This window comes from Hemicordylus capensis, chromosome 4, assembly GCF_027244095.1.
Source record: "Hemicordylus capensis ecotype Gifberg chromosome 4, rHemCap1.1.pri, whole genome shotgun sequence".
Taxonomy (NCBI): domain Eukaryota; kingdom Metazoa; phylum Chordata; class Lepidosauria; order Squamata; family Cordylidae; genus Hemicordylus; species Hemicordylus capensis.
In genome coordinates this window covers 138,846,719-138,873,622 of record NC_069660.1, presented here as the reverse complement: position 1 = coordinate 138,873,622, position 26,904 = coordinate 138,846,719, and the positions used below count along the sequence as shown (strand labels likewise).

Here is a 26,904-nt window from a genome sequence, read left to right as displayed (position 1 = left end):
AAGGCATCAGTGGCAACAAAGAACAGCGCGAGTGTCAAGACAACCTCAGAAACGAGTGTCCAGTCCTGGGTGGATAGGTCACAGACTTCCAAGCCACACCTCCTTGCCAGGCTGTGGATGGCCAGCTCTTACTCCTGCAGGCACTAGAGCGAGAGAAAGGTGGTGTTCCAAAAGGTCAGAACATCCTGAGGGATCAGGTAGGCTGAGCTCAAGCTGCCTCTCCTTGAGCATCTGCCTACCCTTTCACTCTGGTGGAAGTAAGCTGCTATCATGTGGCACTTCTCCACAAGAGCAGCTGTGGCAGCAGCAGACTGGTGCTCAGTGGGGATGTCTCACCTGGCCTTTGCCCCAGAAAGGGCAAGCACATTCTGCATGAACAGGTGCAGAGTGTGCGCCACACAACGTATGATAACAAGTCAACCAAGAATCAACGAGATCACAAGCCAATCGGAAGTCAGTGCCAGAAAACCAACCAGCAAAGGGGAAAACATACCTTAAACTGGTGATCGGAACACTCGAAAAGTTCCGAAGAAAATGGGGTTGTTCTGTTTCAAGATCCAAACCAGCCCTTTAGTCACAGGGCATTCTGTTTCAAGCTCAAAACACTCAAAACAGGCTATTTTAAGTCAGAACGTTCCAACTGCAAAACGTTCTGCACATCCCTAATGCTTATTATTTAACAGGCCAAACAAGCCAGTATAAAGAACTGAAATGGTGAATGGTTAAAACAGTTAGAGGGTGTACTGTCTTTAACAAATGCAAGTCTTCTTTTTTCCTTTTGATTTGCATTTGATGAAACTAGCTGTTAGTATATTAACAAGCTCTAGTTTTACTTTTTTAATGGCTGTTTTGAATTTTGCTCATTTATTTAATCTACTGTTTTAAATATATTGTTAAATGGCACTTACTTTTTGATTTTAAATATGTTTTTACTGTACATCACTGTGAACACAAGAAAAGTGGCCTTAAATGAAACAAATAAATAAGGAGGCAAGCCTCAAGATGCTCCTGTGCAAAAAGACTTATTCACTTGCTGGAGCACGTGTTTAGGGGCTGTTCGGATGAACAGCCCCCTCACATGTTTGAAGAACACCCCGGCAGAGCATCTGGACATCCTTCAGTGACATCGGGGCAGATGTACCCTTGGCATGTCCCTGCACCTCTTTGCATGTTGGGGATGTGTTCATGTGAACTGGCCCTATGTTCTTCTTAGATTCAGTGATACAGAAGGACTGGATCTTGATTATTGCTTAAACAAAGAGCACCATTGGGCCCTAATCCCACCATTTCAATTTTCATATTCTCAATCCTTAACCTCGTCACTCCAATTGAAAAATAATGAGAAGATATTAATATTATCTATCTATCTATCTATCTATCTATCTATCTATCTATCTATCTATCTATCATATTTCTATACTGCCTGATATATACAACTCTAGGCAGCATACAAAATTTTAAAACAATATAGAAGTCACAGATTAAAATCCACAAAACACAATAAAAACAATAGTATAAACCAATTATTAAATCAGATTATTAAAATTAATTCTAATTAAAAGCCTGTGAGAACAGGTGAGTCTTGAGGGTCTTCCTGAAAACAAACAGAGAAGAAGATGCTCTTATTTCAGTGGGGAGCATATTCCAGAGCCCTGGGGCAGCCACAGAGAAAGCCCGGTCCCGGGTCACCACCAGACAAGCTGGTGGCAACAGTAACTCGACCTCTCCAGAAGATCGTAACAGGTGGCAGGGTTCGTGACAAAGAAGGCACTCTCTTAAAAACCCTGTGCCCGAACCGTTACGGGCTTTATAGGTGATAACCAACACTTTGTATATCGCCCAGCCCGGAAACATATCAGCAGCCAAAGCAGTTCTTTAAAAATTGGTGTTACGTACTCCCTTCATGTCGGCCCAGAGGCCTATCTGGCTGCCACATTCCGTACCAATTGTAGTTTCTCAATTACATACTTTTGCTAGACTTTTCTACCCATACATGGCTATAATAAAAAAAATAGGAGTGTGTGTGTGTGTGTGTGAGAGAGAGAGAGAGATTGAAGCTTTCATTAACTGGGGTATTTAGTTCCACTTCAAGAATTTATAAAACAATTTGTTTCTTTGGGTCAGATGATACATGCGTTTTGGAAAATCTACAAAATGACTTGCCTTTGGTGATTCCCTTTTAAAGCAATAGAATCTGCATTTACTGTTCATTCTGTTTTTTAGGTTACTTTTAACAATGGAGATTATTCCTCAGACCCACAGAGCATCGCAGTAACCACCAGATGTAAGTTCAAGTTTAAATGGTTCCTTTTACTGGCTAATTTGGTTACATGTTAAGACAGAAGTGTGTGTGACACCAGGTCTGCAAAGTAAAGTGCTTTACCGAACAATAAAGAATTCATTTTTGCTGACATTCCTAAGAATTTTCCAACATAGCTGCTCTCTCCCCCTTTTCTCAATTTTACAGACAATCCTAAAGCCTTGATCATATTTTTGGCATTCCTTATTATTGTGACAGCTGTGGCTTTACTCTTTGTTCTATATAAAATCTACATCCTTAACAGAGAGAAATCAAGGTAAGGTTCTTTTTCTTCTCCCAAATATACACAAAAAGGTGAGAACCCTTTTCTTTCAGATGCAGGCTGATTCATAACGTGGCTTGTGACTTCTTTCTCAGTGATCTAATCCTTCCCATGCCACTCAGTAATGTAGACAGAGAAACTCATGGTTGGGAAGATTGGCATAGTTCCTTCTTATGCCAACTTCATCCTCCATGTCTGCAAGGAAAGGAGCTACATTTCCCCCTCTACCACCACCCTCATCACTATTATTATTATCACTATTATTAGTGGCATAGGAGCAAAACACAGACAGGTGCTTGACATTTATTAGGAACTCGCCCTCTAACTCAACTGCAGTAATCTAAAACTTGATTGCAGTAGGCTTTGGTAGCATGGAGCATTGTTCTTAGCATTCATAATTGTTTCTGCTTCTTGCAGAAATGCAAATGAATCTGAAATGCTTGTACCCAGAGGTAGGTACCCTTTTGGTAAGTATAGGCATCAAGTGGATCTTCTGTTAGCTCATTGTAAAGTCTGTGCAGTGGGATCTCATCTAATCTTGAAGCAAGCTCCTCAGAGCCATGTAGGCATTGCAAGGAATTCTCATGACCTGCGTCCCTACTTTGAGACTGTTGAGTATCTAGTACTCATTCTTACTATATAAAGCCTGCTTTGTCCTTCTGTCGTTGCCAGTATAAGGAGCACTGCTGCTCCCTGTGATTCTCCTCTTCTAATCTCTGATCCTGCCTGTGTGTGCATCTTTGGCCAGAACTGTCTATATAAAGGAGACAGCACCACAATCCATGTGTTAGAATATCAGCCAGACCAAATTCACTGAAGGCAGAGGCCAGGGGCAGTTTAAACATGTCAGGCAGCTTGGGGTGTTTAACCCTTCCCGAGTCTGCTGCTTCAATCACAGCTCCCTCCTCCCATATGTTTTTTTCCTTCCTTGTGAGGTTTATTTTGTTGGGGTTTGTGATTATTTAGCAAAGCACCAGAAGTAGCTACCCACTCCAGTTCCAGAGTAGAGTGCATAGTTTAGTTGTTGCAGTTATTTAAAGAACACGCATGGAGATTGTTGTACAATCTAAACGAAATAGATTTTAGGGATGTGCACAAATCAATTTTTTTTATTTGATTTGTGCCCCAAACAAACCACCCCTGATTTGTTTTGTATCCAAATCTATCCCTCCAAATCACCCCAGATTCGATTTCTATTTGCTTTGGTTTGATTCATATTTGGACTGATTTGGACCACTTAACAAGGTCCTAGGGGCACCACATTTGGGTTGTAGGTAGGTCCCCATGGGTGCCATCTACCACCCAAATTTCAAGGCAGTGAGACACTTGGTTGATATTTAATGATTTTCTTTAATTTTTACTGATTTTGAACATTTCTGCCATAGGAAACAATGGGGATTCGAAGTTGCCATATCCTAACCCTAAAACGGATCCCTAGCTTTCATTAAAAAAAAAAAAAAAGCTAAGCTCTAGCCCTTGTAGAAGTGATGAAGCAAAATGTGCAGTCATTATTTTTCAAGTATTTGGAATCTTTGGTGTATAATAACTTTTCCTCATAATGAATCCCTATGAAGATTCATTGCACACCTTCAGCTCTTCTGTTCATTTTGACTGTCACTGGACAGTGCCAACTGTCAACTGCCATGGGCCAACTACACCCCGCCCCCCACCTGTAAGGCAGTGGGGTACTCATTTTAATTTTTAGGAATATTGAAATGTTTAGATTCTTTGGTGTCTAATAACTTTTCCTCATAATGAATCCCTATGACGATGCATTATACGCCTTTGTTTCTTCTGTTCATTTTGACTATCATTGGATAGTGCCAGCTGTCAACTGCCATGTGTCACCTACACACACACACCCCACACACACCGGGGTACTCAATTTATCTTTTAGATATTTTTGAAGTGTTTAGATTTTTTGGTGTCTTCATTACACACCTTCATTTCTTCTGTTCATTTTGACCCCACTGCTTTGCAGGTGGGGGTGGGGAATTAGTGGCATCCAATGTTCCAACTATCCCAACAACCCACAAGCCACTGGGTTTATATTTCAGGAATTTGTGAAGTGTTTAGGACTCTTTGGTGTGTAATGAATCCTCATAGGAATTCACTATGAGGAAAGGTTATTAGACACCAAAGAGCCTAAACACTTGAAAAAAATCCTAGAACATAAACTGAGTAGTACCCCACTGCCTTGCGGGTGGGAGTGGGGTGTAATTGGCACATGGCATTTGACAGTTGGCACTGTTGAAAAGACAGTCATAATGAATAGAAGAAATGAAGGCGTGCAATGAATGCTCATAGGGATTCATTGAGGGAAAGTTATTATACACTAAAGAATCTAAACACTTAAAAAATAGTGACCACACATTTTGCTTCATAACTCCACTTCTACAAGGGCTAGAGCTTAGCTTAAAAAAAAGAAAAGAAAGAAAGTTGGGAATGTGAGGGAATTAATAGGATGGATCCCAATCTTGAATCGATTCAAATCAAATCAGGTGTAATTAAATTTGTACGCGAATCTAGCCAATGGACCACAGGGGTGACTTGTTTTGTCTCCAAATCACCTGAATCAGCTAGATTCAGGTGCAAATCAATTTATACCTGAATCAGTTTGCACATCCCTAATAGATTTATTGGTGAAGTACATGCACAGCGGGGAAATGACTTGATTAATAAGCCAGAGGCTGTCAGTTCAAATCCCTGCTGGCATGTTTCCCAGAAACAGTATGTTTCTATATCTGGCAGCAGCGATATAGGAAAAACGCTGAAAGGCATCATTTCATACTGCGCAGGAGATGGCAATGGTAAACGCCTCCTGTATTCTACCAAAGACAACCACAGGGATCTGTGGTTGCCAGCAGTTGACACCGACTTGACGGCACACTTTACCTTTGCATTTGAGATAGATAGAAAGACCTATTCTATTTATCAGCTACATAATGAATAGGTAGGGAGAGAGAGATGTTTTCATCTGCTCTCTAAGAGGAAAAGAAGGTACTACAGGAAGTACCTGAGGAGTCAAAGCAGGGGTCATAGAGTAGAGGCAAGCTGGGACTGATAAAGAGACCAGCTACCTCTACTCCCAATGCCCCTAGTGGTCATTAGGATAGTTTGTGCAAAAGGTCGATGCACTGGAACTCCATATCCAACATATTTATGGTTACAAAGGCCCACCATAGAAAAGTGGCGGAAAAAGAATTCTGAGCAAGTGGGAGAAAGGCAAAGCATCTTACCCACCTGGCTGTCAATTGTCCATATTAGATCACCTCTCCGTCCCACCCAGAACTGTTACGAGCATTTACCAGGGGAGCTCGAAAGGCTGAACTCTCCTGCTCAAATGCCTGTGAGCAGAATCAAGATGAGCTTGCAGCCCACTTTGAGCACGTGAGTGGGGCCTGTGTGCCTCTCACTTATATCTGTTCGATTGCATCTCATATAGCTACTCATCTATTTTGGATCCTGAAATCTCCTGTCTCCTACAGGAGACAGCATCACAATCCATGTGTGAGAATATCAGCCAGACCAAATTCACTGAAGGCGGAGGCCAGCACTACATGCAAGCCACTACTACCCTCCCTCTCCTGCCTTCCCTTTCCCCTCTCTTTCTGACAAAGTGGAGTGTTTATCTTTGGCACTGGGAAAGGAAATGTAAATAAGTACTTTTAGAGCCTCAGTGGCATCTTTATCAGCAGGGCTGGGGACTGGGACCATGATTCTCAGTATCCTTGGCAGGAAACTGAAGCTCTTTGTATCATTTGTTGGAAATAGCATCTGTACCCCATGGAGGATGCTGGAAATTGTAGTTTCAGTCCTTGTCCCTACCAGAAAAGTGTGCTGCTAGTTACCTGGAACTTAAGTGCCTGCTGCTCTCTTCACCTTCCCCAGCACCAAAGGTAAGAACTTTGCTCCAGTGGAATAGGGGAGGAGGAGAAAGCAGCTGGCACTTTTTATTCAAGTTTAGGCAAAAATAATAATAATAATATGGTCAATATTTGCACAATATAAGTGGAAAATCAGACATCACCAAGACCTGGCAATGGCTTAAGAATGGCAACAGGCACTAAGAACAAATGCAATAAGAGCAAAAGTAGAAAAGTCAACAACAAACAGCAAGTGCCGCCTTTGCAAAGAAGCAGATGAAATCGTGGACCACCTAATCAGCTGTTCTAAAAAGATCGCACAGACTGACTACAAACAAAGGCATGACAAGGTAGCAGGAATGATACACTGGAACATCTGCAAAAAATACAAGCTACCTGTAGCCAATTTCTACAAATTGAAATTGAAAGGCTGTGGCAGAAGAAGACCAAAATAATCCCAGTGGTAATTGGTACCCTGGGTGCAGTTCCAAAAGACCTTGAAGAGCACCTCAATACCATAGGGACCACAGAAATCACCATCAGCCAATTACAAAAAGCAACTTTACTGGGAACAGCCTATATTCCGTGACGATATCTATACAACAGCAACAACATTGACAATAAAATTCAGCCATCCCATACTATGGGAAACACCTATATCGAGCAGCAGCGATATAGGAAGATGCTGAAAGGCACCCTCTCATACTGCACGGGAGATTTTTAAAATTATTATTTATTTATTGTTGCATTTATATACCGCCTTTCGCTAAAAGACAACCCCAAGGCAGTTTACAAAAGTTAAAACATACAATAAAAAGACAATAAAAATATTAAGCTTAAAAACATAAAAACAAACCAAATTTAAAATCTATAAAATACAAACATTAAAACAATACAACAGGTAAAAACATACAGAAGCAGCAGTAAAAACGATTATATAAAAGCCTGAGTAAAAAGCCAAGTTTTAACAAGCTTTCTAAAAGCCGTGATGGAGTCCGAGGAGCGAATGGCCACTGGGAGAGCATTCCAAAATCTGGGGGCAGCAACAGAGAAGGCCCTGTCCTGAGTGCACAACAGCCGGGCCTCTCTCATTGTCAGCACCCGGAGCAGGGCCCCCTCAGATGTCCTCGTCAAGCGGGCAGCAACCCTTGGGAGCAGGCGGTCCCTCAAATACCCTGGGCCCAAACCGTTAAGGGCTTTAAAGGTCAAAACCAGAACCTTGAATTGGACCCAGAAACGAACCAGCAGCCAGTGCAACTCTTTCAGAATGGGGGTGATGTGCTCCCAATGGGCAGCTCTGGATAAAACCCTAGCTGCCGCGTTTTGCACTAGCTGCAGTTTCCTGATATTCTTCAAGGGCAGCCCCATGTAGAGTGCATTGCAGTAATCCAGCCGTGACGTGACTAAGGCATGGGTAATTGTGGCCAGATCTGCCTTCTCAAGAAAGGGACGCAGCTGGTGCACTAGCCGAAGCTGTGCAAAGGCACCCCTGGCCACCGCCTCCACCTGAGCTTCCAAAAGCAGAGCCGGGTCCAGTAGTACCCCCAAGCTGCGTACTTGCTCCTTCAAGGGGAATGCAACCCCATCCAGAACCGGTAAAATCTCCTCAAAGATGAGATGGCAATGGTAAACCCCTCCTGTATCCTGTACCCCTCCTGGGAGATGGCAATGGTAAACCACTCTGTATTCAAAGAAAACCACATGGCTCTGTGGTTGCCAGGAGTCAACACTGACTAGATCTCACACTTTGCTTTACTTTACAAATGCGAGAAATTAAAATAAAATAAAATAAAATAACAGCTAAGTTGACCAATTCTGATTACAGTTGTCCGTGTGTGTTTGATTTGGAGTTCTTAATCAAGGCTACGCTTTTAGCATCTCAGGGTCTTGATCCACCACCAGGCACTACTCTCAGCTTGGCATACCACAGTCACGATCTTTTCACAAAACATTTTCAAAGTAAGTTAGTCTTGCACATTTTGAAAAATCTTGTAGCAGCAGAGTTCCTCTCAGCAGCCCCCATTGGCAGCTGGATGCAAGAACATCTTGGAGTATCCATTTGAACTCCTGGAGGAAGAGTGAGGCATCAATATAGAATCCAGAATGCTAACAAGTGGCAGTCAGTGGTGGTTATGAATAAACTTTATCCTTTTTTTCCTTTGCTCAGATGTGTTCTTTCTTCACTCCATACTTGCTATGAAATGCTGGTTTTCAAATTGTGTTCCAGGGATCCCTAGGGTTTCTTGAAGGTTTATTAGGGGTTTCCTCGATAAGAAGATCAGTAATGACAGGCTGACTTGCCTGAAAGTTGGCCATTACTGATCTTTTCCTGCAATGTACAACTGCCGGAGTGTCTTGATACGTTCCAGCTTGCACTGCCAATTCATATGGGGCAACTATGAGGCTCAGTAGGCTTGACCAGTGCTCTGCACAAACTAGCACGCAGAATATTCCGCAATGTACAATGTTTGTGTAGCTGACATGCACGAATTCCTGCAGAGACAATTTGATGTGGAAAGGTAGCAAGTCTGATAGACACTGCTTTAGATCATAACTGCAAGGGTAACATTGATTTTCGGAGCTCTATTTTTAACTCGTGAGGTCGTGAGGTCAGGGTTCCTTGTATTGCTTGAATACAGTAGGGTGATGTTTGGAAAAACACTGGCTCATAATTCAAACAAATGATGTGATGCATGCTCTTAAAGCATATACATCATTCCAGTGAATTAGTTGATGGTGTATTCCAAACCTCACTTTACTGAGGTCACCTAATTGATTACCTTATTCAAGGAATACAATTACTGCAATTAATACATTCATTTACGCATGTATTACAAATGTATTAAATGACACTGTATAACCTAAGAGCAGCAAACACAATGACATGGATGTTTTTCTACATGTTCTCAAGATTATGAAAAAGAGCTGATGAATATAGACCCAATTCCTGCAGAGTTGTTGTGGGAAGCCTATAAGAGAAAAATAGCAGATGAAGGAAGACTTTTCCTGGATGAATTTCAGGTTGGTGTCTGGTTAAAATAAAATATTGATGGCTAGCCATCATTTGGAGTGGGATAAAAAGCTTCCAAACCAAGCCTTTTAGAGTATAAAATTCTTGAACGTAGCCATACAGAGCTACACATAAACAAAGACTGCAAGCAAAGAGTTTAGGTGCATGACCCAGAAGGAGGGGAATGATATCCTCAGATGAAAAAGTCAGATATTCTGATAGTATTTATATCTTTGCGGGGTCCATTGCTTGATAAGTATTATGTCACCATTCTGTGAAGCATGTGTCCAAAATATGTATGGCCTCATAAGCATTTCTGTTCAGCTCAGCAAGATTTGCACCTCTTCTCTTCTCCAAGAGACCCCTGTTATAAAGAATCATGTGAACAATTCATGACCAGCTGAAGTTTCCGTTTTCATCTTTAAGGAACATTCAGAGCTATCTTTCCACAACAGCCATTTTGATGATTATATTAAGGCCTATTTTGGTAAATGCCACAGTCTTCAGTGATACCATCCTAGGTGTTATCCTTGATATGGTGACATGATATTAACCCAGCTCCACATATAGAGCTTTATATTCTATGCATAATTACTGGGGATAGTGGCAAACATCTCCAAGCTTGGCCTCAGAGAAGAATTTCAGACATTTGAAAAGCCCATCTGAAATGGAGAAGCAAGCTCTTAAAACTCCTGAAATCTGCCTCCACACAGAGAACTCCACTGGAACTCTCCCCCACCCCCACACCAGCTCCCCCAGCACCCTTCCCACCAACCTGCCCCCAAACAATGCTCCCTCTTTCTCTTTATTTACCAGTTCAAGATCTGTTCACATTCCAATCATTTCTGATGATATACCATATAATGCAATGAACAAAATAACATCATGGAAAACAAAATGATTGCAAAGTCTATATCAGTTAGGTTTATAGGCCAATCTTATATATATTTACTCAGAAAATAGTCCCACTGGGTTCACTGGGACTCATAAGTATTTGTAGGCATGCAGCATTAAACATGCACCACTGGTTTAGCAATTATTTGTTTGTTTGTTTGTTTGATTGATTTATATACCGCCCTTCCAAAATGGCTCAGGGCAGTTCACAGCATGATAAAAACAATTAAAACAAATTAACAATTAAAATCAACTATTAATTGACATGATTATTATTCAAACAGTCTTAAGCAGCAAGCTTACCTGGGAGTAAGCCCCACTAGAAAAAGTGGACTTTATCCTCTGTTAACATGTACTGTATTGCACTGCATAAAAGCTAAATATCTCATACATTTTTCTCTATAATTAGAATTACTTCATGTAACACTATTTACTTAAGTGAATGTTGCCCTTTGCAGAGCATTCCCAGAGTTTTCAGTAAGTTCACTATCAAAGAGGCACGGAAAACTTTCAATCAGAACAAAAACCGCTACATCGATATCCTTCCTTGTAAGTAATTGCAAAAGGAGTTTTTCGTGTCCTCCCTTCTTTTCATCTCCCCTTCCCTGAAATTATACCGAAGTGAAGATCCTAAGGCGATATTCTTTGTCTTGACTTTTGTTTCTAATTATCTGCATGAAAAGATGACTACAACCGTGTGGAGCTCTCCGGAACACCCAGTGACCCCGGATCTGACTACATAAATGCAAGCCATATTGATGTGAGTCAGTTTAATTAAGAAATTCCCAATGCCAAAGTGAAAACATTGGCTGGCATCCTGAGTAACCAAGTGCTCCCCAAAGGTTGTTGCACAAGCTCAAGGCTGCTGCGCTAACCACTCGCGCTAAGTCTGGGGCTTGCATTCTGGATTAGTGTTGTGTCACTACAAAGCATGTTCGCTCTTGTACCACCATTGCACAACCTGAGGCATGTCGCCTTTGTCTTAAAAGGAACGCCTGCACAAAACCATTACAACTCAATTTGCAAGCCTTGTTTTTGAGTGCAACTATGCTATCTTTTTGTGCTAGCACAACTTGACTTGACTTTGCTCAACTTTGTCTAACTTGGTGGCGATGTCAGTCATTGTTCATAATCTAGTAATCTCTAACGATACGGACATGTTAGCATTCCTGAGCATTTAAACACAGAGTATTAATATATGATTTTCTATTATAGGGTTTCAAAGAACCAAGAAAATACATTGCTGCCCAAGGTAGTGTATTTTTCCTCTTCTCTTCTTCTCATACCCACCTTAAATTTGGCAGGAAAATAAAAACACTTGTCTGTACTTTGTATGGCTATTGCTGCATGTCAAAACAAATTAATGGCTATGTTATCAAACTAGTAAAACAAATCAGATGCACTTGGGTATAAGATCTACAACAAAAAGCACACACAGTCATAGCTTTTAAAACATCCTCTTTCAATCTTGATTCAGTTTTATCAACATTTAGAATACCAAGCATATTGTTCAGTAACATACATATTTTTTCCTCCTTGAATTCTTTGTGTCCTCCTTTTCTGCTCTATCCAAATTGCTGTTGTGTAAAATAAGAGTACATGATCCATGATAATTTAACACTTAGGATGATGTTAACATGACCACCAACATGCATGGTCAGGGAGGCGGGGGGGTGGGGGGGCGGAGGTGATGCAGGGTTCAAACTATCTTCCCCCAGATGACCCTTTGCAGCCCAAGTGGTGCGCAAGCAGCACACTCTCATGACCAGCAATGCCAGAAGCAGCATGGATGACTCCCAGCCTCTGTTTGCCAGCACAGCCAGGAGCAGCACAGAGAGTCACCTGTGAATCCCACAGTGCACTGCGCACCCGGCACAGTGCACTGAGGCAGGGTTTCCTGACCTTGGGCCACCAGATGTTGCTGGACTGCAAATCCCAGAATCCCCAAACATGGCCTTTGTGGCTGGGGATTCTGGGAGTTGTAGTCCAACAACATCTGGGGGCCCAAGGTTAAGAAACCCTGCACTGGGGGATTCTCCCAGGGCACAGGCACTGTAGGTGCTTATCTCTGTCAGTGCGCCCTTAACCTCAACTAAAAGCCGGGCTGTGCTTCTGGGTTTGGTGCTGTAGCAGCACCGGGAAATGGAAAAAGAAAGTTACGAAAGAGAAAGAGAAACTTACGAAGCAGCCTTATTTTAACAACAGTCATCTTCCTAAAGAAAGATGAATATATTCTACTCAGTTAAAATTATGAATGTAATGTGTTCCATCAAAAGCCCCCTTAGGTCCCACTCAGCATGTGCTTATCTTTCTCTCCCACTGAAATACATAGTACTTGGCTGGGAGCATCTTAAGCTATCACACGTAGGTATGAACCTAATGAGAGACTGCTGGGAACCCCAAGAAAGGGCATTTTTGATTCAGAAATCAATACAAACGTGTTTTTAAAGAAACAAATGGGACTCAACAGTGATTATCTTTGTCTGGATTATGTCCAGACAATTAAAAAGTTACCATTAAAAGTTATCTATTAAAAAGTTACAAGTGACTTAAGTGATCTTTGTGCCAGGTCCCAAGGATGAGACAACAGATGATTTCTGGAGAATGATCTGGGAGCAAAAGGCAACAATTATTGTCATGGTGACTCGTTGTGAAGAAGGAAACAGGGTAAGAAAAACATGTACACTGTATGTTGGTTGCTGTAAAATGTAAGTTTATATGCTTTTCTTAGTATACGTATTCATTATTTTATGTATGGGTCACTTATCTGTCACAAAACTACCTGAGTCGATCTACAAAGCCATCTAAAGTTTTGTGGGGCATCTGTGAAACCAATCCATATCTTGTGCTTATAATTTCACCACTATCCAGAATTCTTTGGGTGAGTCATGCATTTTCCTACTCTCATCCAGGAGTAGGAAAACCCACCCTCTTGGTCAGCAATATGCCTTGAATTGTTTAGGTGTCACATCCAATGTATGGCTCCTTCTAGAGCCTCCTATTGATTCTGGTCAGGCTTCTGTAACAAGCATATTTCTCCACCTCATCCTTATCCAGTGACGGAATGAGAAATGAGGACTAAGGAGATCTAACAAAAGAAAGAGTTCCACAGCAAACTCTTGCTGTGGGAAGCAGAACAGTATTACAGTAGTGTGACACAAACAAATTGTAGCCCATTGTTTTCTTTTACAGAAAGTGTAGAGGGTCATGCTTTAAAAGCCAGTGGGCTGGTTCAGATTATATACCCCCTGGCACAAGTGATTAGAAAGGGACCACTCCAAGAGTGCGCCCAACAGACATTCTTCATAGATGTACCAGTGCCCCACTTCCACCCATATTCCTTTGTCACATGGGGAGAATATTCATCTGAGTTCATCTGCGACTGCTCATCTGACTGACCTTTGAGCAAGTATTTGGAGTGCATGTATAGAAGACATTCAGATCAACAGTCGTCCCCGCCCCGCCCCCCCGCATGTGATGAAGGGATGCGTTGGAGGGGTGTTGGCAGATGTCCCAACAGCATGTCCCCTTCCTAATTGTACCAGTGATGGTATTGTCCAGCCCAGGGTGAACATTTTAAAATCCTCTTTCCTTGGCAAAAGATAACTAGACAAGAACCCTGTGATTGGTGCAATGGCAGAATAAAAATGGAGCGAAATTGGGTGAATTAGATTTCTATTTAGAATGTTGGGGGGCAATATGCTAAATCATTGTAAACCGCTTAGAGAGCTTCCAGCTATAGAGCGGTATATAAATGTAAGTGCTATTGCTATTGCTATTGCTATTGCTATTGCTATTTCACTGAGAGAGGGGGAAAGGGAGAAAGAGAAGTTTACAAATGCGACTCTGCATTTGATCACCTTCATTATTTCTACAGATCAAATGTGCCAAATACTGGCCATCCAAGGAGGAAGAGACTGCATCTTATGGGGACATTGTTGTGAAGATAAATGAATGCAAAGTGTGTCCTGACTATACCATTCAGAAGCTGCATATCACAAATGTATGTAAGAATAACACATATTGTGCTTTGCATACATTATCTCAGTAATTCTTACAACTACTCTCTAAGATGGATAGCTAATATAAAAATCTCTATATTGCTAATGGGAAGTAGGGATGGGGCTGAAGGAACAGCTTGATTAGAACCAACAATGCTATTCTACTAAGTAGATGTTTTTCTTGGAGGAACAAGGTAGGTAATGCAATATAAAGAAAATTATTGAGCGAACCCTCTAAGGAGGTGTCATCATAATAGTAGTAGTTATGAGGGGCAAGTATGGAAGGCGTTCCTCATTCTTCCAGTACTTTCCTCCAAGCACTGTCAAATCAGACAGCATTGGTAAGTCACCTTTTTCACTGTTTGCTAGGACTTGTCTTGGTAGGTAGCCAGTTCAACCTTTTCTTCACTCACTGAGCCTCTTCTCATGATCTATGAGAAGGGCTTGCCGGCGGGCTGCAGGGAAGGTGGGTTATACTTAACTTCCTCGCAGACAATCCTGCTTGTGTTGCTGGGCGCACAGCCCGCGTGCCCAGATGATTATCAACATGGTCAGGCAGCGGGGAAGGTTGGTGAACTACCCCAGAACTACCAGGATGCACCACACGGTCCATCTGGGCTCCATGCAGTGTGGCAGGCAGGCACAACTGCCTCATGATAAAACAACAACAACAACAAGGTTAAGGGAACGCTTGCTCTCTTAACCTCGTTTTAAAGGGTAGCTGTTTAGGTGGTTTTGCCTCTGTGTTGCTGACAGGATCCTGGCCCAATCCCAGAGAGGTTCACACACATGCCAAACCAGGCTGTGCTCCCTTAGCTCAGTTTTTCACGCACATGTGAATAACCTCTATATTTTTTATTTTAACATGGCAACAATAAATGTTTACATTCACACACCTTTGTCCAGAGAAGGGAAAAGACGACTGGAAGAGATGTGACCCACATTCAGTTTACAAGTTGGCCAGACCACGGAGTACCCGATGATGCCCATCTCCTTCTCAAGCTACGCCGGAGAGTTAATGCTCTAAGCAACTTTTTTAGTGGCCCGATTGTGGTCCATTGCAGGTAAGATTTAAATGGAAAACAAATCCCTTTCATAATCACTGTTTGCTGCAACTACTTAGAAACCTAAATCATAAAATGTTAGCATTTATGTCAAATTTTGCAAGTACAGCTACCTAAATTAACATGTTTAAAAAGAGGCTGGTTTTTTACAAAAATGTGCCAAGACCTCACAATTAACCATTTCTTGCAGGAACATGCAGATAAAAGGGGGAACAGGGTAAAATGCTTGCGTTCAAAATAGCCTCAAAAGATGAAAAATAGCCTTCCAAAAAGTGCAATTAACTAAACATGTCAGTTTCTTCCATTTCTTTGTTTTCACTTGATCCCCTTCAGTATCCCCCCAAATTTTTTCCTCCCTTTCTTTGTTATTACCCAACTTTTAGTGCTGGTGTTGGACGAACTGGAACTTATATTGGAATTGATGCAATGCTGGAGGGATTGGAGACTGAAGGAAGAGTGGATGTTTATGGCTATGTCGTAAAGTTACGGAGGCAGCGGTGCCTTATGGTTCAAGTAGAGGTATATTTTCAGAGTTTAAGTTAGCATACTTGCTCACACATTTGTATGATACGCAGGTGTGTCTCTGTGCTTTCTTAACTAAATTTGGTGGCTATTCAGAAGAAGTACAGAACAAAAGGGTGCTATTATGCTGAATTTATATATGAATCGGGACTCAAACTTGATTGCATCCTCTGTTTCTTAGGAGATGCTTTAACTTTAAAAGACTGTTTGCTGTGCCAGTATCTCTGGCTTCATTAAGAATGCACAGGATGCTGGAGTACATCACCATTTGCTAGGCAGTGTTTGCTATTATTTCAATACTGGTATGACACTGTTGTTTGATTCAAACAGAGGACAGGTTTTCCCTCGTAACACCAAATGTCTGTGTGTGCTCTGCTTCCTTCACTTCTATAGGTTTAGGATTGGACTGCAAGAGAGTAAAATTTGTGTCACAACAGTTTTACTTGGGATATAATGTTGTTTGTTGTTGTTGATATTTATTTATTACTACTACTAATAATAATTTTATTATTATTATTATTATTACACATCTGGGAAGTGCACAACAGTAGCAAACAATCAGTTAAAACAATAAATATGCAATAATGTTGTATGTATATAATTTTCCATATATTTCTTTAACTGTAAATTTTCCTTTCTACAATCTACACAATCTGGAATCCTGGGACACATTAGGCACAGTACATCTTGATCCATCAAGCTTTGGTTGAATACGTTCAGTATGGTGAAACAGAGGTCAGCATCTTGGAACTGCACAACTACCTTAATCACCTGAAGAAAAGAGATCCTCCCACTGAGTCATCTCTGTTGGAAGCTGAATTCCAGGTAAATTACTTTTCTCCGGGCTCTCTGGTATTAGTGCAAAATGTTCATTATTTAGTTTTAAGCCCGGGCTATATATACTCTGCCTCTCAGCAATTTATTGCCAGGTACATTTCCTCCTGCCCTTCCTAATGTCCACTTTCACTAGAAGTGAAATTAGCTACCGAACTAGCAGAAATTGAGAAGTACCAGGAGTGAAATAAACTACTTAACTGCTAAAAACTGCTTGGCGTGTAAAGAAAAGGAATAGGATGTTGAGAGGTGATTTAATATTTCTACTTCAGTCTTTCTTATTTAAGAGCTTTTATTTGGAGTGTGCTGTATGCTTCCATGTCTTTTTCTTTAGAGGCTCCCTTCATACAAGAATTGGCAGACACAGAGAGCTGGCCATAGAGATGAAAATAAAAGTAAAAACAGGAGTTCAGCAGTTATTCCATGTGAGTATTTGAGAGGGGGAAAACTGTAAGCCACATTCTCTAATTTCTTAGGCAGGTTCACAAAAAGTAAAAATAAAACTGGCCGGGGTAATGATGAGTGAGGGATGTCTGTGGGCAAATGCGGTTGCACAGGATCAGACCGACCCTCTCTCTGATCCAGCCCACATGTATGGAGAAAAGCGAGAGCATGCATGTCTCCCCTCTCCCACAGCATCATGCAATGGTGAAATACAAGCCCTGCATGTAGAATCTAATCAATGCAGTTTGATTTCCATGAAGTCAAATTTCCAAATGAAGACTAGTAATTAATTGTGCAGTCTGCACATGCACATGTTAGCTTTTAGCATGCATGTTAGATTCAATCAGTCCAGTCATCATGTTGGATTCCAATCAGTCAAAGGTGGGGCAGGTGAGCAGAGGGTGCTCTCATTCCCCTTCATGAGTATGGGCCTGCTCAGAGGAGGTTTTCTCTGATTCACTGTTGCAGTTGGGATTGGGACTAATGGTTTAAATGGAACTAACTGGGCCGGCACAGAGCATCTGCACGCTAGTTCTCTCTGCCTCTAACCCCCATGGGTAGATCCGTGCCCCCGTACCACCTTGCCCCCCCCCCCCGATAAAGCCATTCCCTGCCATCCGGGATGGCCCTGGATGTGGCAAAAGCTCCTTCCATGGGCCCTCCTGCCACCCAAATAACAGATCGGGCCATTTTCGGACCATTTTGGGCCTCTCTAACACACATGCAGAGAGCCCCGAAATGGGCCAGAAATGACCCGAACTGTCATTTGGGCGGCAGGAGGGCCCACAGAAGGAGCTTTTGCTGCCTCCACCACCTTCCCTGCCTTGGTTTCACCTCTCTGTCACAAGCACTACACACCATTGGCTGCATCCTCACCACCCCCGTCCCCACCACCATACCTGCCTCGGTCTCCCCTCTCTGCCAGTTGCGCCACTGGAGTGCCATGCCATGCTGGCCACATCCCTGCCACTGCCATCCTGCCTGCCATGGCCACTTCCTATCTGTGTCTCCTCCTCCTCCTCCTCCAGCAGGCACAGGCCCGCATTTTCATTGGTTGCGGCTGCTGCAGGGGCGGGGCTTGCCATGTACCACCTAAGCATTTTATATAGAGATGGGGGTCGGATTTGAAAGAAGATGGAGAGAGGTGGCACCATGCTCTGCAATGTATTCCAGCTATATGGAGCAGCAGAATAGATGGAATAGTTTGAGAGTTACTGAGGGCAGTAGAGTTGGAGGAATTAAGCTTACAGGGAACAAGAGCATAAAAGTAGAGTGGGACAAATGACGTTATTTTATTCCATGTTGGATTTTTAAACTAAAAGGCTAGCCTGTTAAAATGTTGTTTTGTGTAGTGTCGCTGTCTCATAATAGGACTTAAGTAGTCATCAATTTTGCATACTTGGGTTCTGTTGTAGACTGACATTAATCCCTGCAAAACTATCTAAATGGGAACCCTTGTTCTGAATTTCTTGCGGTACAGATGACTATAACAGAGTATTATTCAAACAAGAAGAGGAGGGGAGCCGAGAGAGCGAACATTCTAATGCATCCTCTGATGAGGAAAGTGACTGCGAGGAACCCAACAGATATATCAATGCTTCCTTTATAACTGTATGTGTTTGCATAACTTAACTACCTTGTGTTCCTAAAGCTTGGTCACAGCTGGGAATGAGTATTCCAGGATTAGCCAAAGGCAGTGCAGGAAATTTGGGTTTTGAGGTGGTGTTTGTAGGAAGCCAGGTGGCACTACATACAACTTTGAAGAGTGAGTTTTATGCATACATGGTTCTTAGTGCTTTCAACCTACACCCATGGTTCTCAAAGTGTGGTGGAAGACTCTCTGAGAGGGAAGAACAGCTACCAGGAATTTGCCTTTGGCTGCTTTCCCAGATCACGCAAGACCATAAGATGAGTCTTCTGGATCAGGTCTATTTAGTCCAGCACCGTGTTTCCATTATTTCTAATTATTGTTACATTTTAATGCCACCGTTCATTTAAAAAAAATCCCAAAGAACCTTAGATTAGATTAGGCAGATGCTAATCTACAGGATGCAAAAGCAAAAGCTCTCCCATATTGTTTATATGTAGCATCTAGGATTAAGAGGTATACTGCCTCTGGACATGGAAGTTCCATTTTGAAAGCCCTTAATATACTTATCCTCCAAGTATTCTAAAGCCATATAATTTTAAAAGCCATATAATCTAGTGACCATCACTACATCTGATGGCAGCAAATCTGTGTGAAGAATAATGAATTGTGTGAAGAACGTTCTTTTGTCTGTTCTGATTATAACCACCAGTTTCATTTGGTGACTTATTGGTGAGGATTATGAAAGTGGGTGAAAAACAAAAACAGTTGTGGGCCTCAAAGTAGAACAAGAAGTACAGAAATATTTCATATTTATTAGACCTGCTCTGAGATGAAATCGTACTGGAGCTCAGGTCTTGATCTAATAAAGGATATGGCCAGCTATAATCTACCTCTAGAACCATTAGTTATACTGTTTTGATTTCTTGACTCTATCATCCTGCGAGAAGATACAAAAATGATAATACACTTTTGACAGTTGCTAGAATTGCCATGAGTCATAGATGCGGGGAGGGAACAAACCCTTGCACTATTCTGGAATGGTTATTTGGGTTTTGGGACATACACTAAAACTGATATGTTAAGATTTGAGAAAGATAATGGATAGATAACCATTTCATTCAAAACTGAAGTATTTTTAATTCTTTTGTGGAATAACAGGACAAGTTAATGTATAACCATGAGCATTATTAAAATCAGTTTAAGTAATACAATGAATACTGTGAATATTTATATACCACTTTCCAACCAAAGTTCCCAAAGCAGTTTACACAGAAGTAAGTAAATAAATAAAGTAAATAAATAAAGGCTCCCTGTCCCCCAAATGGCTCACAATTTTAAAAAGAAACGTAAGATAGACACCAGCAACTGCCACTGAAGGGATGCTGAGCTGGGGATGGATAGTGCCAGTTGTTCTTCCCATGCTCAATAAAGACTGTTGACAATAAAGACTCCAGTGACTGTTGCTGGTGTCTATCTTATGTTTCTTTTTAGATTGTGAGCCCTTTGGGGACAGGGTGCCATCTTATTTGTTTGTTATTTCGCTGTGTAAACTTCCCTGAGCCATTTTTGGAAGGGTGGTATAGAAATCCAATGAATGAATGAAAGAAAGAATGAATGAATGAAAGAGAATCACCACTAAAAAGGTGCCTCTTTGCTCAGTTAACAGGGGGTCTGCATAAATGTGGATCGAACTGAGAATTCTATTTCTGATTAAATAGAATGCCGCTAGAACCTAGCATATATGTATTACTAACTACTGCAACAGAGATGCCATCAGATGCAGTGAAACTGAAAGGAAGAGAGAACATTTGGATCCATGTACTCAGAACTCTAGCCCCAGGAGGCCTCGATCTTGAGGACAACACCTGACATCTTAAGAGCAGCCAATCACAGACTGCTGAACCCTCCATCACAAACATGATATAACTGTTACTGCTGCTACTGTATCTTGCCTATAACATCAGAGCAACTGAAGAAGGCAGAAGCCATTATATTTATGTTCAGTTAATCAACAATAATATTATATATTGAGAGGGGATTAATTTCCTTAGGCACCTACTTTACAGTTCACATGGAGTACTTCTGGGGGAAGGGGGGATTGATGAAAATCAGCCCCTCCAGCCACATGAGCATCTGCACTACTGAAGTGGTAGCAGTGCACACGCTTTTTGCTGGCTGCATGTGCACAACTGTAAGTGAAAATGCCAGCCACTATAATTAATGGGGGTTTAACCTAGCCATGCCTAACTTGTCTCTTCTCTTCTCCTCTCTTCTCTCCTATTCTATTCTTTATTCTTTTATAACATTTATAGACAGCCCCATCCAAAGGCTCTAGGCTCTTAGTCATAACAAATTTAGTCTGGATCTTGCCCCTCCCTTGTCTTTTTAATAGGTGTATACATTGATCTATTTCATTTACTGAGGCCACGATTCAACCAAAATTAGCATTTTTATGTTGTATTAATTTCAAAGGAAGACATTTAAGCACATTGAAATCAATGGACTTTAAAGGACATAACTGTGATTGGAACAGTAACATTGTATATTTGCTCTAAATGATGTATATTCATTTGCTATGATCAATGCAAAATAATATCTCTCTTCATCTTCATCACAATGTTTGTAGACCTTTTGGAGTAAGAGTCCCATTGTGTTGACTAATGGTAATGTGTCAACTCAATGTTGTGATTTCCTCCCCACTCCTTTTGGTTCCATATATCAAGAGATTCTTCTTCATGTCCTATCTTCTACTGGAGGTTAGCTATCATTAAGGCTATTCTGACTTTGGATGCCGTTGCTCTAAAATGTTGTAAGGATGTACATCCAAACTATTCTCGCAAATTTTTCCAGCCAGGATTTTCTTCGTATGCTGACATTTCTTCTCCTTTTAATCTTTCCCTGCATGATTAACTGCAGTAAGGAGTATTTTTCCCCTATGATAACATGGCCGAGATATCAAGTTTTCTTCTCTTAATGATGTTAATTAGCTCTCTCTCTCCATTCTTCTCAAAACGTCCTCGTTGGTAATTCTATCTACTCATTATATTCTTAATATACGTCAATATATCCAGAGCTTGAAATGTTCTAGTTTGTTCATATTCTGTTCTTTAAGTGTCCAAGCTTTCATTCCGTAAAGCAAGACTGAATAGATGTAACACCTCACCATACAAATTTTCAGTTCTATTTGAAATCCCTATTACAGAGCAGATGTTTCATTTAGTCTGAATCCTTTAGTCCTGGATCATTTCGTCTGGATTTTAAGAGCTATATCAACCCAAATATAGTCTTACTTTTTTTAATTCCCTCTGATTTCCCCCAAACTGAACACTGGATGAATGTATACTTCACCACGGGTTAGTTTTCTTAATTTAGTCTTTATTACATAGAGGAAAGCTCCAACAGTGCTTTAATCCCTTGATGAATTATGATTTTTTTTAAAAAAATAATTACTTAGGAATTATCTTGGATTCCATTTTTACAGGGCTACTGGCTTCAAAATGCAATGATAGCAACACAAGGGCCACTCCCAGAAACCACTGGTGACTTCTGGAACATGGTTTATCAAAGAAAAGTGAAAGTTATTGTTATGTTGACTGAGCTGAAAAATGATACTCAAGTAAGTTGATCTCTGTCAATCTATAGGTAGACATGGCGTCTCGTACAGAGGACTATTAAAATTCTGATTATCTAAATTGAAAGGGAACTCTGATTTCCAAATCTGAAAGATATATCTGCTGAAAAAGATATGTAAGCCAGTCCTGGCTTTGTCTACTTAGAAGTACATCCCATGTATGTGTGTATAGGATAGCAGCTTTAGAATGATTAATGAAGACTTATCTATTTAGAAAAAGACACTTCCTATATTTCCATCTGTGTTTTGCAAATAATTTATATACTGAAACATATACTCTAAATCAGGTCCCAAGCTTGACTCCACATATGATGTTGGACTACAACATGTTGGACTCATCCCTAGCCACAGTGGTTGGCCATTGAAGCTGGGAGTTGTAGTCCAACATCATCTGTGAAGCCGGGGTTGGGAAGACCTGATATGTTTCATGTGTTCAGAACACCACACATATTTCAGTAAATAAATTATTTGAAAAGCACAGGTGGAAATATAGGAAGTGCCTTTTTCTCACTATGTAAGTTTCCATTAATCACTCTAAAGTTGCTTCCTACGCACACTTAACATGGCAATACTACCTTTTGAATACATGGGACTTGCACCTAGGGTTGGGAACCCTTCTCTAAATGCCCAATGGCTGCTGATCTGCATGAATCCTGGGCTTCAACATTGGTTTTCTTAGTGTGATCTCTGAATTATGTTGCCATCACTATTCCTGCTATATTTCAACACAAATTTGCTTTGCATGCATAGCAAAGGTCTCAGTGCTGCCAGGGGTATCTAAATAGAGGGGGACAATCTACCAAGGTCCCAAATGACCCAGAGGTATCTGGTCTCTTAGAAGCATACGCCATCATCACTATGCTTCCTCAAGTATATGGCCCCTATTCTTCATTCACACCAAAAGCTTATGCTTGTCCTTCGTGGTCAATCAAAAAATGATATATGATTTGATTCTCTTGAGCATCCAGTTCCAGAGCTACTTGTATTTTCTTTTGTGAGTACCTGCTTACTTCACTCTTCCAATTCAAAACTGCTGATACTGCAGTTTGGAAACCTTTGATTTAGCCTTTCTTCACTTCTAGGAACTGAGTGCACAATATTGGGGAGAGGGGAAAAAGACATATGATGGCCTCACCGTTGATCTAAAAGACACAAACTGTTGTTCCAGCTACACCATCCGTGCATTTGAACTAACACATGGAAAGGTAAATGGTTCATAATAACTGAATCTCTCTCCCACACAAATGCCATTTTTTCTGTTGTATCCCCCAGAGTTTAAAGAAAGCGGGGGGGGGGAGAGGTAAATAGAGATATCAAGCTTTGAGGCCAGCTTTGCATTCTTTTGTGTATTTGGATGTTGCTATGAATTCTTAATATGATTTGGCAATTCTGATGAACTGTAAATATTTAAACTTGTGAATGATACAATGGGGGAGGGCAGAATCTTGCTCTCAGTGCTTATGAGGCGGTGGGCATGTGACCCTTACCTTTTGTTCCAGACTCTTAGATACTGTATTTAGAATGGTGGGGGGCAGGAGAGTTAGGGGCTTGTGGATTTCATTAAAGGCGCCTCTACAGATTATCCCACAGTTTGAGCACCACATATTCTCATTCACTTATGAAGCTACACCTCTGAGACCAGTTTCTTATATTATGATATGTCTTCAAAAACCATGTGGAACAATAAGTTACATAGCTATTGAAGTCACCCTGTCCCACATGTTCAGAAGACAGACAATAGATTTTAGGAGAGTCACTTTCAGCTCTCCTAAAATCTATTGTCTGTCTCCTGCGCATTCATTGTTAGATAGATAGATACTTTACTTACGGACAATGGACAAAACAAAACAACAACACAAACAATAAATTCCAGCATTCAACATTAACTTAGTCATTAACTTTAGCATCAGTCAATGAACTTACGAATTCTAATTGCGATGTAACAAAATTTTGCTACAACATGAGATTCATTCATTGTTGTGAATGGCAGAAACTGTGGCAACATAGTTTGCGCAACCGCTTGTTCTCAAAAGTGTTGGAACTGCCTAGGCATCCACAGCAGCCCAAACGTGGTTCACACCATAGCCAGAACCCATCACCAGAACCTTGTGCATCCTGTCAGTCTCTGTTTTTAAGGGCTGGATGTTCTTCCAGAATGGCACACGATGTGGTGTGGAAGTGAGCCTGGATACAGTGTACACTGTACACATGTACCAGTGTTGAACATAACATGTGAATGGTCCTTACGTGTCTGTTTCTTGCAGAGGAAAGAAACCCGTACAGTGTTTCACTATCAGTACCAGAAATGGAACAGCTCAGTTCTTCCAGAGAACCCCAAAGATCTAGTCACCATGATCCAGAATCTCAAACAGAAGCTTCCAACACCAAATATAACAGAAGAAACCAACCTGTACAGCAAGAATGTTCCACTCGTTGTTCACTGCCGGTGGGTGTAAATTTGTGGGGGTATTATTAGCATGTTTAAAGGCTTGATTTGGTCTGGTTTTTCTCATCTTTGCTTTGAGCTGATTAACACACTGCACAGTAGCATCATGGTTTAACACCCAGGGCAAGCTTACATGCCACCCATTCTCAGGAATGCCTTGCATTCCTGAGAATCTACACCAGGGTGAAGAATGAATTAGCTCCTTGGAGGGTTGTGCTGCAGAAATTGGAACTGGTCAGATAAACTGCTCTTGTTCAGGGGTTGCTGTTCCGAAAACCTGCTGACTGCTATTGAGCTCTGCTGGACCAGCTCAAAGGTCTATCAGTGGCTAACCTGATCAGTGGCCACAGCAGCCAGCCTGTTTCCAGGAAGTCCACAAGGATGGTATGAAGACAATAGGCCTCTTTAACTGCAGTTTGGAAACCTGCAGTCCCAAGATCAAAAGAATTAAAGGCATAAAGAAGAAGATGGACGTTATTCAGTGGCATACTGCTGCCTCAGAACCTGAAATTCCATTCACTATCATAGCTGTTGATAGATCTCCCCTGCTTGACTTTGTCCAATCCCCCTTTAGAGTCATTTAGTGTCTATCATGACATCCTGTGGCTATGTGTGAAGAAGTGCTTGTTGTCTATTGCCAGACCATTTCACTGAATGACTATACTTCCTAGTATTATGGAAGAGGGAGAAAGGATTATCTCTGTGAACTTTCTCTACACCGTGCATGATTTTTATAGACCTTTATCATGCCCCTCCACCCCAATCCGTTATCTTTTTTTCTTCTTCTGTAGTAAAAAGCTTCTGACACATTCATCTTTCCTAATAGCAGGGGTGCACAACTCAAATGCCCCGGTAAGCTGGAACCAAACAAAACGTGGTGCATGGGGACCAAAGTCATGTTGTGGGATGGGGTCTTGGATGAGTCACACTCCCCCTGAAAGACATTGAACCTTGCCCATTCACTTAGCTTAGAAAGTTCCTTTTGGAGCTCTTCACAGGTTTCCTTGGGTTTGACCATCCTGAATAATTTAGTATCATCAGTAAACTTGGCCACTACACTGCTCACCCCAACTCCGGATTACATTTGAACAAATTGAATACTGCCAGTTCCAGTACAGATTCTTGGGAGACCTTTCTTCCTTCGACTGCAAGAGTTTTCCCTTTATTCTTACTTACTGCTTTCCTTTAACTAGTCCCTAAACCATAAGAGAAGCTGTCTTCTTTTCTTATGGATGCTAAGTTTTCTCAGAAACCTTTGGCGAGAGATATTATCATACGTTTAAAACTTTCCTTCCTGTCAGTATTCAGTGACTGAATGTGCTAAACTGTGTTAGGCTGTAGTTTCAAGGCCAGTGAGAAGATAAATGGTGCAATTCTACTTAGCCCACTGCCCTCATTAAGCTTAGCCCACTGCCCTTATTAGCCAGTTGCTATCTGGATTTTAATCAAACAAATTGAGAACATGCTGAAAAGAAAAGAATGACTTGTCTAATGTTATTGTAATAATTTTCAGCTAGCCAACCTGCACAGAACATTTGTGTGGTCTTTGGGGCTGGCTGTCCCCCCCTGCCTCCTGCCTCACTCTCCCTCCCCTTCTCTCCCTCCCTTCTGCCCCACACTCCTGCCCCTCTTCCCCTCCCTCCCCCACACTCTCTTGCCCTCCTCCCTCCCCCGTCCTCTCTTGCCCTCCCCCATGCTCTCTTCCCCCCCCCCTACGCTCTCCTTCCCCTGCATTTTATTTTAGTCTCTTTACCAGGAGGCGGGCAGCCAAAAATGGCCCCCCCACCGCCGTTCCTCCTCTTGGGAGGCGAACAGGGAAGTCCCACTGCCCGGTTCCCTCCCACCCCAGCCTCCCATGGCTGGCCAAGAGTCACCTACGCAGCCGAGCCCAGCCCCTCCGTGGCCTGGCCCGCTGCCACCTCACCCCCATGGCCGGGCCTGCTGCCACGCCAAGTGCTGCCTTCGCGGCCCGCCGGGCCCACTGCCATCGCTTGCCAGAGAGGTAGGCGGCCCCCTCTC

The 26,904-nt window shown here is 41.7% G+C and overlaps 1 protein-coding gene across 9 annotated transcripts in view; it reads left to right on the top strand.

Annotated features, from left to right (window-relative positions):
• Positions 1-26,904, top strand: part of PTPRC (protein tyrosine phosphatase receptor type C) — a 118,811-nt gene that overhangs the window by 86,819 nt on the left and 5,088 nt on the right. For 8 of the 9 annotated variants that reach the window (XM_053250019.1, XM_053250022.1, XM_053250018.1 and 5 more), the window contains 17 exons: positions 2,224-2,284; positions 2,468-2,576; positions 3,000-3,049; positions 9,360-9,469; positions 10,811-10,901; positions 11,036-11,112; positions 11,568-11,604; positions 12,922-13,019; positions 14,230-14,355; positions 15,260-15,417; positions 15,801-15,936; positions 16,615-16,764; positions 17,108-17,198; positions 18,698-18,828; positions 22,290-22,424; positions 23,522-23,644; positions 24,704-24,885. In XM_053250019.1, coding sequence (XP_053105994.1) covers positions 2,224-2,284; positions 2,468-2,576; positions 3,000-3,049; positions 9,360-9,469; positions 10,811-10,901; positions 11,036-11,112; positions 11,568-11,604; positions 12,922-13,019; positions 14,230-14,355; positions 15,260-15,417; positions 15,801-15,936; positions 16,615-16,764; positions 17,108-17,198; positions 18,698-18,828; positions 22,290-22,424; positions 23,522-23,644; positions 24,704-24,885 — 1,865 coding nt within the window. The remainder of the gene's footprint in view (positions 1-2,223; positions 2,285-2,467; positions 2,577-2,999; positions 3,050-9,359; positions 9,470-10,810; positions 10,902-11,035; positions 11,113-11,567; positions 11,605-12,921; positions 13,020-14,229; positions 14,356-15,259; positions 15,418-15,800; positions 15,937-16,614; positions 16,765-17,107; positions 17,199-18,697; positions 18,829-22,289; positions 22,425-23,521; positions 23,645-24,703; positions 24,886-26,904) is intronic. The other variant, XM_053250021.1, reaches the window with a different exon arrangement.